Below are 13,426 nucleotides of genomic sequence, written 5' to 3'. Positions count from 1 at the left end.
ACCTGAAAATGTTAGCAGTGGTTTTTTTGAAGTGGCTGGATTATGGATGAATTTTGTTCATATTTTTCTATTTTCTTTCAAGGATGATATATTACCTTTATCATCAGGGAAACCATGTTGTTTTTTTAATTGAGTTTTCCAGAGGGCATGCGTCCCCTGAGAATTTTTAATGACAACACATCAGATTAAATCAATGATTTAAGTATCTTTGTTCTAACCAAATTTGAGCTGTTCTCTTTCTCAGAATTCTTGTCCTCATCTGCAAGGGGATGAAGTGTGCGTGCGTGCGTGCGTGCGTGTGTGTGTGTGTGTGTGTGTGTGTTGTAAAGGCAGAGCTGCTTTTAATCTTTTGGCAGCTTTCCATTCTAGACTTTTGTCCCCCAGGAGCGCCTTTGTGGGGGGTAGTGGCCCCAGTAGACTGCGATTGAACACAATGACCTGACCACTTGATCCAGGCAGTTCTCACTCTGTGTAAATAACACACAAAAAATTGGCTTGGTATAAAAACTGTTAACTATCATAGTCTTCCAGAACCCTTACCGAATGTAGGAAAATGCTTTTTATATTTTTGGTTTGTTTATACAAACGCAGTGACAACAAGCCTGTAAATATATAAACTGAAGAGACTGGAAAGGATTTTTCCAATGAGTCTTGAAACTTTTGCTTCAGCATAGCTGCCCTTCAAGTCCCATTCCCTGCAACCCTTTCACTCTAAGTTGAGCAAGTTTGTCTCTGCCTCCTAAACAAAGAGGTACAGGAGAGATGGCTGGGGGCCTCCCACTCAAAAGAATATTTATAAAGCAGTATCTTTAAAATAGCAAATTTAATACCTACTGCAGACTGAGGTGACAAATAATACAGGAATGAGTGTCCAGCCTTGTTCAATCCCGGGGACTTCCTGAAAGTGCTAATTTTGAGCCATGTTCAAAGGGGAAAGTGCTCTAGAATAGGAATTCTTAAAGTTTAATGCACATGAACTCCCTGGGAATCTTGTTAATGCAGATTACGACTCAGTAGGTCTGCAGTAGGGCCTGCAATTCTGCATTTCTAACAAGCTCCTAGGTCATGCCAATGCTGCTTTGAGCAGAAGGTTAGTAGGGGTTTGTAATGCTGGCTGCACATTAGAACATCTGGGGGGCCTTTAAAATTACTCATGCCCAAACTCAAGTTTAGGTCAATTAAATACAAATTTCTAAGGGTGGGGTTTGAGCATCAGTGCTTTTGCAAACTCCCCAAAGGATTCTAATGAGCAGCCAAGTTTGAGAACTACTGTTCCAGACCAGCCCTCCTGCCTGCCTATGGCAGCTGCTTCCTGTGTCTTATGAAAGGATGGGAGGGAAAGGGAGAATAAGAGGGTATGCACAGAGAGTAGCAAGACACAGAGAGACAAACTGCTTTGAAGGATTCAGGTAATGACGCGGGCTTCAGATCATTACAGCCTTCAGATCAATCCTGCACTAACAAGGATTGACAAGTACTCCATGCCGGGCACCCTGTGTGCTTTGCACAGACTGACACATTTTATCCCAGCAAGCCCTGTGAGAAGTGGGTTGTTATCTCCAATGTGCAGAGAAGGAGACTGAGCCTCTGAGCCTGCAATTAGTAGTATAGGGCTGGGACCTGAACCCAGGTACTTCTTTGATAGCCTATCATTCTTCATGAGGGAGAAGAGAAGCCTGAGGCCCTTAGGAAGGAAAAGATGTCTGTTGATAAGCTGGTGTGGTTGACTGGGACCTGAACCCAGGTACTTCTTTGATAGCCTATCATTCTTCATGAGGGAGAAGAGAAGGCTGAGGCCCTTAGGAAGGAAAAGATGTCTGTTGATAAGCTGGTGTGGTTGATGTACTGTCATTTGCTGGAGAGACATATTCTGCACTCTGCTCTCCAAGAGCTTGTAGGGGCCTCACAGAGAAAACTGAGGGCTCAGATTCCCTTTTGCCCAGCCCTGGTTCTGCTCACTGTACCACAGAAGAGCACCTGTGAACAGAGAAAGTCTCGGGATGGGGCTGAGGCTTGCCCAGGCTGAAGCAGAAAGATGCACAGAAATCCTTGCACCCCAGTATTGACCCACATTGCTTAATCCAACCATGATGATATCCTGGGTCCATGGGCCTTAGTTTTAAAGCTACAGAAAACTGACCTCCAGGCATTGGGTAGGTTTTTCTTCCAGTTTCTGCTTCTAGCATCTGAAGCCCTGTTGTGGTAGACTTGGGGTGGGGAGGAGGGAAGATGAAGGGAGCAGGGACCTAAAGACAATCTTTCCTTGGATGGTAAATGGTGGGTGGGTGTAGAGGCTTGCTGAAGCAGTCAGCAGTCTGTTAAAACTGCTGAGCCTGGCTGATTTGTGACTCCTGACCAGTGGGACTCATGGTCTCACACTTGCCCTTTCCTAGGCAGGCTGTGGTCATTCTCATGTGGACTTACCATATCCTCTCCCTCCTCCTGCCTATTTCTGCCCTGGTCTTTCTCTCACATGGCTGAGTCTCCCTCTCTGTGTCTGCCCCTCCCAGACGAGCATGGTATCTGTGGAGGGCCTCACGAAGCTGGTGGACCCCTCCCAGCTGACAGAGGAGTTTGACGGCTCTCTGGACTACAACCATGAGGAGTGGATCGAGCTGCGGCTGTCTCTGGAGGAGTTTTTCAACAGCGCTGTGCACCTGCTCTCGCGCCTAGAGGACCTACAGGAGATGTTGGCCCGGAAGGAGTTCCCTGTAGACGTGGAGGGCTCTCGGCGGCTCATTGATGAGCATACGCAGCTCAAGAAGAAGGTGCTGAAGGCCCCTGTGGAGGAGCTGGACCGGGAGGGGCAGCGGCTGCTGCAGTGCATTCGCTGCAGTGATGGCTTCTCAGGGCGCAACTGCATTCCGGGCAGCGCTGACTTTCAGAGCCTGGTGCCCAAGATCACCAGCCTCCTGGACAAGCTGCACTCCACCCGGCAGCACCTGCACCAGATGTGGCACGTGCGCAAGCTCAAGCTGGACCAGTGTTTCCAGCTGCGGCTGTTTGAGCAGGATGCTGAGAAGGTAGGAAGGGAGGAGGCCACTCCTGAGCTGGGGTGGAGTGGGATACAGAGGTTTTAGGGAAACTGACAGAGGTTGCTAATCCAACTTCCTGATTTATGATGATAATATATTTGTGGAAAGCTTTTAAAAATGTGCCTAATAGTTTTAGTTGGTATAAATTTATTGCAATCTTATATTTGCTCATCACTGTTTTCAAAACTTGACCTTATATAATGTTTATTATGTACCAGGCACAGTTCTAAGCAGTGTGTGTAAATTAACTAATTTTAATCCTCTTAAGAGTCCTAAGAGGTAGGTGTACTATCATGATCCCATTTTACAGATGAAGAAACTGAGAGTTTAAACAATCTGCTAAGCTTGGAAGTGCTCTGGCTCAATTCTATGCTTTTACCCACTGTTGGACACTGCCCTTCCAAGTGCCTGCAGTGAGTGGTTCAAGCAGCTAAACAACAACAACAGCAGTACTATTAACAGCCACTGTAACATTAATCGGTGATTACTCTCCTGCAATGTATTTTACTGTTGACAAAGCACTTTCACATACAGAGTCTTATTTAATCTACACAATCCTTTAATCCTTATGGAGAGGGTGGTGTGTGTCTCTCATGACATGTGGGGGAACGACAGTGGCAGAGCTGACATCTGAATCTGGTTTTTTTCTGTTTCCAAGTCCAGGGCTCTTCTTGGCATACCACTTCTTTCTGGAGGTTTCTCCTCAGCTGCTGAGCACTTTCTCGAGTAAGACACCATTTTTCCAGCAGTGAATTTTCAAAGCTTTCTCCTTATCGGGGAAAAGTGAGATATGAGAAAATGAAAAAGAAAAATGGCATATAATGCCTCTTTGCTGAGGACACAAAAGTATCTTCTTTACATTCTCTTCAAGCTAAAGAGAAAGAAGAGAGTTTACTATTATATGCACTTTAAGAAGACTAAACTGGGCTCTCCTCCTATCAGTTTTCTGGGTGTAACTTATATTTAAGTGCACAATACTGGGCCAAGCCCGTGGTGCACTTGGGAGAGTGCGGCGCTGGGAGCGCAGCAGCGCTCCCGCCGCGGGTTCGGATCCTATATGGGGATGACTGGTGCGCTCACTGGCTGAGCACGGTGCAGCCGGTCTCAAAAAGGACAAATAAATAAATAAAATAATAAAAAAAATAAATGCACAATACTGTTCTTAGGAATACCATGACATCTCTCGGTAACCAATTCATTTTACAAATAGCATCTGATATAATAGTTTTGTGTCTTTTAAGAGCCCATATTGAAAATGTTTCTAGGTATTTTTAAGTGATGAAATCAAGATATAAAACTATATAATTTACCACAATGTTGATAGTTTTGGTTTCTGAGGGCCAGGCTTATGGTTGATTTTAATTTCTCTTTATAAATTTTTTGTGTTTTCTAATCTTTTATCATTTGTAATCACAAGAAAATCAATATATGTAGTTTTTAAAGAATGCATATCCCTTTCTACAACAGAATTTTTGAACATCATTTAAGCAAGTTTTTGGATGAGACATGTAAAGGGATTTCCCCTGATCTTCTTCAGGGCTCTTTGCCCAGTGGCTGGTAGTCTGGGTCTGACCCTGGCTTGGCCTGCTCAGGGAGGCAGCTTGGACTGCAAATCCCTACACTGCTTACCGGGTGATGAGATATCAGGTCAGGAGCCAGCTGCTCTGTGAAGCCAGAGGCAGGTACTTTGGATCCTGTGGCCAGTATTGGAAAGGTTTGGAACATCTTCTCTTAACTTGGGGTCTCTTCTGCTCTGGGACAGGGTGCGGGTGATGAGATATCAGGTCAGGAGCCAGCTGCTCTGTGAAGCCAGAGGCAGGTACTTTGGTTCCTGTGGCCAGTATTGGAAAGGTTTGGAACATCTTCTCTTAACTTGGGGTCTCTTCTGCTCTGGGACAGGGTATCTGCTTTGTAGGCCTGCTACTTCTTTCAGTGAGCCAGGGACAGAAGGAGCGGAAGGGGACTAAGGTCTGCCTATGTGTATTTTAGAGTTTGGGGCACTTCACAGTATCTCTGAAGCTGAAGGATATGGGAAGCTTGTATAGGGCACAGATAGTGCCTGCCTCAAAACTAAAACAGTGTACCTCAGCCCTGGAAGTCCCCAGGTAGGGAAGGCTGCCCCTCTATAGCCAGCCAAGTTCCATTCAACTAGGCAGTAATTGCTGCCCCACATATATCCTCTCAATTCATGCTGTCAACAATTGTATAGTATATTATTATTCCTATTTTACAGCTGCAGAAATGGAAACTCAGAGAGGTGAAGTGGCTTGCCCAAGATCACACTGTAGTTAGACAAGGCCACTATTTTAGTTTGTCTCCAAAGCCCACCCAAGCTCTTATCCAATAATCTTAATGTCCCTCTGCTCCCAGAATCTGCCCCATTGCTGTCAGTGAATCCCACCCGTTAGCTCAGGTCCCCTGGCCCACGCCCTGAGGACCTTAGAGAAAATCTCAAATCTCACTTTCTAATACTCACTCAACAACAGTGGCCCTTAACCTTTCTGTGGCATGGAGCCCTTTGGTCTGGTGAAGCCTATGGACTCCTTATCAGAATATTTGTAAATGTATAAAAAACATACATAAGCTTAGAAAGCAATTATTGAAATATAGTTACTAAATTTAAAAAAATAACAGTAATGTATGTACTTCTGTATTAACATGTAAAATAGTAAGATGTGCTTGAAGTCCAATACATAATTTTGATTATAGGATGAGGACAGAACAAGGATGTGGGAAGAGGGCAGCCCAGGAATATTTTGATGTTGAGTCAGTGGTGGAAATGCTGCTCAAGCTTGACCCAGCTGCTGCAGAAAATGTGCTGGGTGTGGGGTAGGGGAGAAAAACAGACCTTTTAAGTAGTGATGGGCATAAATGACATTTCAGGGCAAGAACCCTGATGTGGTTTGGAGATGTGTGGGTTTCTCTTGGTGTCAAAGGCACTGGTATTGCTAACACTACTGTAGTTTGTTGCCTGCATTCATAATGGAAGGGAATGCTGTATTTCAGTTAGAGGTTAGTGAAAATAAAGGCATATTTTTCCTCAAAGTACACAATCCCTGAATTTGATGGACCCTAAGCTTAGAATCCCTGTTCTGTGGTGTGCTCATGCCTTAAAAAGAAGTGTGGGTGTGGTTGTGTACGTGCATGTGCATGTGTATGTATAGAGGGGTGGGGGAGAGAGGGAGAGAACGTTAAAAACAACACAGAGGGAGTGAAAAGCTTGATGGGAAGAGGGCAGCCCAGGAATATTTTGATATTGAGTCAGTTGTAGAAATGCCGCTCAAGCTTGACCCAGCTGCTGCAGAAAATGTGCTGGGTGTGGGGCAGGGGAGAGAAACAGGCCTTTTAAGTTGTTTCAAGATTAATTTAAAATATCTGTGCAGAGCTAAGTGCCTCAGCCTTTGACTTATTTGGTGTTTCTGGAAAGGGTAAAGGAGGGTGATGGTTTGGAATAAAGGTTGTGTATGCAGATCCACATCTAAACAAGGGCGTGAGGAAATAGTTACTGCGTAAGCCTCGTCTTAGCCCCCTTTCTGGTGGGAGGCTTGTTAGCAGAGGCCTCTAATTCCAGATCTGGGAAGCTCTTGGCAATCAGAGGAGTCTGGTGATCGCTCAGCTTCTATTTTTGTAAAAAGGGTGGGTGCAGAGTCTCCCCTCTGGCCCTGTGGGGTGACAGCTTGTTCCCCAGGGCTTGAAAATGGTTTGATGCTCCCCGTTTACCAACTGGCCTTGGGTGGGGGTGAAGCCACCCCTACAACCTTCCCCTGACTCTTGTGACGACCCCCTGCATTTCCCATCTTGGAAGTGGGAGAGAGGAAGCCATGCTCTCCCAGTTAAACATGCAGGGAATAGAGACTGTGTTCCACAGATAATTCATAAAGCAGGTCACCCATTCATTTAATAATGAATGTTGAGCAGCTGTCTTGAGCCTAAAACAAGGCACTTGGATAAAGACGGGTAGACCAGAATTTCAATCCTGCAGCAGCTCACCATCTAATAAAGGAGGTGGACACATAAACTCCTATTTTTTAAAAAATTTGCTTTTATTTTTTAAAAACAGACTTATTGAGGTATAATTGATATATAATAAATGGGACACGTTTAGTGGATACAGTCCGATGAATTTGAACATGTGCACATACCCATGAAGCCATTGCCATGATCAAGATAATAGACATATCCACTATCTAAAAGTTTCCTTGTTTCCCTTTGCATGTTTGTTAAATGTCTTCTGTTTGCCATGCACTGTCCTAGGCACAGCTTCTGCGCTTGGGGAGTTTTTGGAGAACAGGGAACACTGTAGCTCAGGAATGACAGGAAAGCTTTAACGAGCAATTTGTGGGAGTCCTGGGTAATTGAGAGATGATTCAAGTAATGTACCGTATTAGAAGACGAAACACTGCTGCCTTGGCCCAGCGCCTTCTGGTCTATAACTTATGGTCATGTCCTCCACTGTGTTCACACAACATGGGCCAGGTCGCTCCTCATTAGCCTGGTGCAGATTGTGGCTCTCTGTGCAGGCTCATTTCACAGCTGTCTCTCCCTGCCTCCAGCTGCAAGGGATCCTGTGTGATGAAGATGTCTGCCCTGCAACCACATCCCATTGCCAAAGAGAAGGGATGGGCCTCTTCCCTGTTAGGGGGCCATATGTGGTATTAAAGGTCATTAGGTAGACTCATTGTAGATGTGCTTTCAAAAAAGGAAAGGGTGGGTGCTGCTCACTGTGGGGTCCTCCCTACATCCCCTCTTCTTGGGGGCCTGGGATGCCATCTTAGAATTGTAGAACTGGAAGGGATGGTGAGGCCAAAAAGCCTACCTCTTGCACGCTGTAGAAATCCTAGCCGTGTCATCTGAAGACAGCCATTACCAGCTCACAATGCCAGTTGATGTGCTAATGCCCATGATAAAAGTATCAGAAAGTACTGAAACACCACCTACCTTGTGAAGTGGGGAAGGCCTGCAGTCTTCAGTCTTTGTAGGGAAGGAGCAGTGCTTCAAAGAGCTCCAGTGCATAACTAGACTTAACTGATTGAGAAATCATTGTCTATTTCATTTCTGAATAAAGGAGGCCCCTTTTTCAGTCTTGTCCAAAGCTATTCTGGAAAGGAGGAGTATATTCCATTTTCCTGTGGGAGAGTCCCCAAAAGAGTGAGCAAAGCTGTCTAGTGAGGCTTCCAGTGTTGGAACCGTGATGATTATTAGTTTTTGCAGCATGTCGTATTTGTTTTATGTGTAAACATGTGCTAGGGGAACGCCAAGACAAGATCTTTATCATCACACTTAAGAGGACAATTTGGTGCCCATCTCCCCATGACCAAGGTATCTAGCCCAGATGAGAATCCGTCATCTGTTTCAAGTGCTCAGGGGAGACTGCCTTTGGCTGCCTGTGTCTGCCCTTACCACACCACCTAGAAGAAAGTTGCACTTGGAGAACCTAATTTTTGAATGCCTTCCTGCATATTCGTTCTTGCATGGTGAAATTCTATTCATATCCATTGGTGCCACACATGTCCTGCTGAAATAGAGCTGGGATGAGTGGGGCTTAGGATTTGTCCTGGGGTGCCACTTATCATATGTGAGACCCTAGGGACATCTTTAACCTCTGACCCCAATTATGTTACAACAAATCAAAGATAAAGAATTGGAACTAGCTTAGTTTCTTTTGACTTTTCTTCTGCTTCCACACTGCATTGTTCTCACGCACAGTACTATCCTTTCATGAAAACATCTTTCAACAGGAGAAGTTGGTTAGCCATGGTCATCGCAGTGGTAGCTGTGGTGGCAGCAGTGGAGGTGGCAGTGATAGAGAATAAACTTATCCTCATGATCTGACATATCAGAATCTCTAGAGTAGTTTTATAAAGGCTCTCCCATGCTAGTCCAAATGTGCCTGCCATTCCTCCCCCTTTGAGATTACACTAAATAAATATCTAAGCCCTTTTATAGCTCAACAATTCTATAAAATTTAATTTTTGCTTTTTGCTATTCATTCTGTCCTACATAACTACAGTAGGTTCTTCTCTTTTCAGGATTATTGCCTTGGGTGATTATGAAAAACAAGAAACTTTTCTCAGCAAATAAAACCATAATCTCTTGAGTTCCTGCTTTAAAAACAAACAAGCTGCCACCCAGGGTTGTTACAAGAATTAAATGGGGTGATGAATGTAGAGGTGCCTGGCATGGTGCCTGGCCCAGCATATCTGCTCCCTGAACATCAGCTTCCCTTCCTTCTCCCTGTGCTGTCTCTGGCTTGATTTAGTCTTCAGTCATCTGGTGCCTGCTGAGACCATGGAGAGAGTCATTGATGCTATCTTCCAAATGAACTTGCTCCAAATAATTTTCAATTATCCCTAATGGAACAAAATTAAGAATTGATTTTCAAGAGAACTTAGAATTTATGATGGGGTCCCCATGTGTCACCAGGCTGTACAGTGCCCCTGGGCAAGGCACAAGGAAGGAGCACATAGGCCAAATTGGGGTCAGGGTGGGGGAGCCTCCCCAGGGAAAACAATGTCTGTCCTTGAAGCAGCCACAGAAGAAAGTGATTCTTTCTAATGTCCCCATGCACCTCCTACAGCTAAGACACTCGTCACCTTCTGCTTTGCATTATAGCTGAGAGCATACTTGTGTTCTCTTGCAGACTTGGGGCTAGAGATACTTCCTACAATCCGTCCAAGGCATATGTCTATGCACTTAGATGTTCTTAGAAGTCTTTGCAAACAAAATAAGGTTACTTTCATGTTAATCACAATGAGAAAATATATATGGGGCACCACTGGGTGAAGGCATTCTGGTAGGCAAAAGGCCACTGTGCTAAGTTATGTGCTTATTGTCTTTGAGGTTTGTATGTCCTGTTAGCCACATTAGCATTTCAGGACATCCCCAGGATGCCTCATCACTGGACAAAGTACCCACTGCTATTTCCTGCCGTCTCCCTCCAAGTTATAAACCGTTCTGATCACTCCCCAGAGCCCAAAGCAGGACCCAAAGCCTCATCCTGCCTGGGGTGACCAGCACCAGTGCAGCAGTTAAAGAGAAATCTCACTACCGTTCCTTCCATGCTGGGAACTGGCCCACTGTCTCCTTTCTCCCCCACACTTCCAACCTCCCAATGCCCCATGACCAATAGTAAGCATGACTCCACAGTCATTTGTCAAAATGAAGTACCTCTGTAGTACTTACAATAAGTAATACTTCTTTGAATGTCAGTTTTCAAAGTGTTCTCACACCCATGACCTTAGAGATTTTCTGGTCCAGCCCTTCCTTTTACATAGAAAACTTGGACTTAGAGCAGAGACCCACCCAAACTCATCCAGGCAGTGTTTCATCATTTGAGTTTCCCATTTTCCTATGTGGTAGGCTAGGCAGGCATGTATATGAGCATCATTTTACAGACAGAGAAGCTGGTACTTGGTGAGGTTGAGAGGTTTGCCTGGGATAGAGCCAGGTCGGCAGCATTGGAAGGGAGGTTCTGTGCTCTGAGGGTTCCCCCTCCCCCCTACTCACACACAGCAGCAAACACACACATTGTACACATACTTTCATACACACACACACGCACACACGTCGGCAGCATTGGAAGGGAGGTTCTGTGCTCTGAGGGTTCCCCCTCCCCCCTACTCACACACAGCAGCAAACACACACATTGTACACATACTTTCATACACACACACACGCACACACCAGCAAACACACACCCTCTCTCTGGGAGGCTCCTGGCTGTGCAGGAGAGATGGTGGCATGTGCCAGCAACCTAGGAGGTGGCTAGAGAGGCTGGGGGTGGAATGGAGGATGGGGGTCACATGACCTGTGTCCTCACCACTCCTGTGGTAAAAGGACAGGCACTGGACAGACTTCCAGAGGGGCGTGCCAAATCTCTGTGTGATTCAATTGCCTGATCCCTTCATGTTGGGAGGGAGGCTTCAAAGAGCTGCGACCTTTAGGTCAGCCAGAAGGGCAAGGTCTTTACTGTGAGGGTTGTAATTTCCTGCTTTTTTTGGAAAAAGGCTCCAGTGCCCTCTTGTTCCTGCCCTCCCCATTCCTACTGAGGCCTAAACCACTAGACCCCTCCACCTCCTGTTGACTGAGCTCAGGGTGAGGAAGTGTGTCTGTGTCCTGCCCCTCTGACACAGAACACAGTGTTCTGTATTATTTCCAGCCTGCTGGTCCTGGGAATCTCGACTTACTTTTTCTCATTTCCTCCCCTTGAACATTAGAAACATTAGATTCCAAAAATAATCCAAGTCACAATGTTCTGCAGGCTGCATGTGTGAATGTGTTTTCTCCCAAAGCTGTTTTTCTCCCTCTTACATCCTTGCTCCCTCTTCTTTCTTCCCGCTCCTGAATTTTCAGCCCCATTTGTATCCTGAGATTAGCAGACCTACATGAGGAGTGTGGGTGTGCATAACAGAATGGATGCAGGATGGGGAAGGAATGCTCAGGCATGAGGCTTGGCTGCCTTCCACAGTTTCTCAAGAGGCCTGGAAGGTGCTGAGACCTGAATTGCTGTGTGTGAAGATACCTATGCAGCTTCTACTTATTTATAGATCTCACAGTGACCCCATGGAACTGAGAACTCAGACACTACATTAACAGTACTTTACAGAATCCACATTGTCACACTGATTCTGTCTGCAGCAATTTAGGTAAGCTAGGAGAGGAAGGTTCAATTAGAGATAAAATGTGTGTGTACGAGGCACAGAGCAGTAACTAAGAAACGTTCATTGATTCATTCGTTCATCAACAGACATTGAATTTCTACCATGTACCAGGTTCTCTACTAGGTGCTGCAGGCCACATTCCTCTGTTCTTACTCCAGGCATTGGATGGGGGACAGTACAAAGGAAATCAGGTTTAGTATGGATGCAATTCTTGAAAACTTATAAGAAACAGATGGCTTAGAAATAGTAACCCCTCCAGTGGTTAGAACCGGGGTGAGTTAAGATATCAAGGACCCTGTTGCTTACTAGGCTGGGGGTAGGGTTGGTTGGTGGTGGACGGGGGGTTAGTGTGTACGGGAGAGAGAGCAAGGAGGTGGTCCAAGAAAAAAAAAAAAAGCATGTCAGCTTTGCCCTAGTAGGCATAGTGGAGGAAATAATCTTAGGTGCCCTTTTTGAAGAATGAAGGACATTCAGGTATAATTTATAAAGCAAAACAAATTGAGTCTCTGGGGTTGGGAGCTTTTCCAGGGTTTCTTTCCAGGCATTTTACTTTGAAGAACCCACTTTCCTTTTCTTTCCCTTCTGCCCTGCTCTCCCTCTACTTCCTTTCCCATTTGTGACCTCCCACCTCTTCAGGCCTGTGCTTACCTTTTTTTTAAAAATTTTTTTGTAGCACTCACTTTATAGTTTACAAAGCATTTTCGTATCCATGTTCTCATTTGGTCTTCGCAGTAGCCCTCCAAGTATTACTCCACACTTCTGATGCATCTCTTCTCTCTGAACTTGTTGCTCCACCACTCTTTCTCATTCCTGCCTCCTTCCTTGGCTGGAGCTAAGGAAGAGTTCCATGTGCAGTTCAGCCATCCCATGGAGGGCAGAGAGAGCACAGGCCAGAAGACCAGCCAAAGCTTCTAGAAAGAGCACTGGCTTTGGAATCAGGGAGACCTGGGTTTGAATCCCAGCCTGGCCGCTTGATAGCTGAGAGACTGTGGCCAGTTCACCCTCTCTGAGCATTAGTTATTTATCTGTAAGATGTAAATTTTATCTTATTGTACGGATTAATGAAAATGAAAATAAGGCACCTAATATGCCTGGGGCCCAGTGGGTGCTCCACAAATGGTAGGCTTGCAGAGGCAGACTTGTGCTGGCCCATGTGGATGAGTGGGACGAGGTGGGGAGACATGCATGGGGAGGCTTTCTCTTGGGGCATGGGTGGGAACACAACCTCCTCCACAAGGAGGCCAGAGTAATTTCCTTGGAGGAAATGAGCCCCTGGCTGGAATCCCAGAGGGTTCTTCTCCCAAGTCACCTATTCCATGTCACCAAGTAATCCTATTCTTTGCTCTTGTGCTCACCTCTTGCCCCTCCTTGGTAAGCCTTTTCTAGGATAGGAAAGGTACTGCTGCATGTATATATGATGTAGTGAGAGAAGGCATGCCCTGTCCTGGTATAGAGAAAAAGAGGTGTTTCGTTTCTTGCACACAGATCAGGTGAACTGGCTCATCCGACTTATAAGGTGCTTGTCCTGCCCTAGGGGAATTCCCTGGGGAGTTGACATTGTCATGAGGTGTCAAGAGGAGGTACACACCAGAAGGACCTAGAATGGGAAGTGGGAGTAGACTTGGGCATTTAGCCCTTGTCACTGAGGACATCCACTTCTATGCTTTGCACCATCCCTCCTTCTCACACTTTTATTCATGCTGACACCCTGTCTGCTTAGAATGCCTGTTA

The 13,426-nt window shown here is 45.6% G+C and overlaps 1 protein-coding gene across 1 annotated transcript in view; it reads left to right on the top strand.

Annotated features, from left to right (window-relative positions):
- Positions 1-13,426, top strand: part of LOC103588259 (kalirin) — a gene marked incomplete at its 3' end in the record, with an annotated part of 440,967 nt that overhangs the window by 249,252 nt on the left and 178,289 nt on the right. Inside the window, exon 5 of the mRNA XM_008569903.1 lies at positions 2,511-3,023. Coding sequence (XP_008568125.1) covers positions 2,511-3,023 — 513 coding nt within the window. The remainder of the gene's footprint in view (positions 1-2,510; positions 3,024-13,426) is intronic.

This window comes from Galeopterus variegatus, unplaced genomic scaffold, assembly GCF_000696425.1.
Source record: "Galeopterus variegatus unplaced genomic scaffold, G_variegatus-3.0.2 Scaffold542, whole genome shotgun sequence".
NCBI classification, from domain to species: domain Eukaryota; kingdom Metazoa; phylum Chordata; class Mammalia; order Dermoptera; family Cynocephalidae; genus Galeopterus; species Galeopterus variegatus.
The sequence above is the reverse complement of the archived record's forward strand: the minus strand, read 5'-3'. Positions and strand labels throughout refer to the sequence as shown.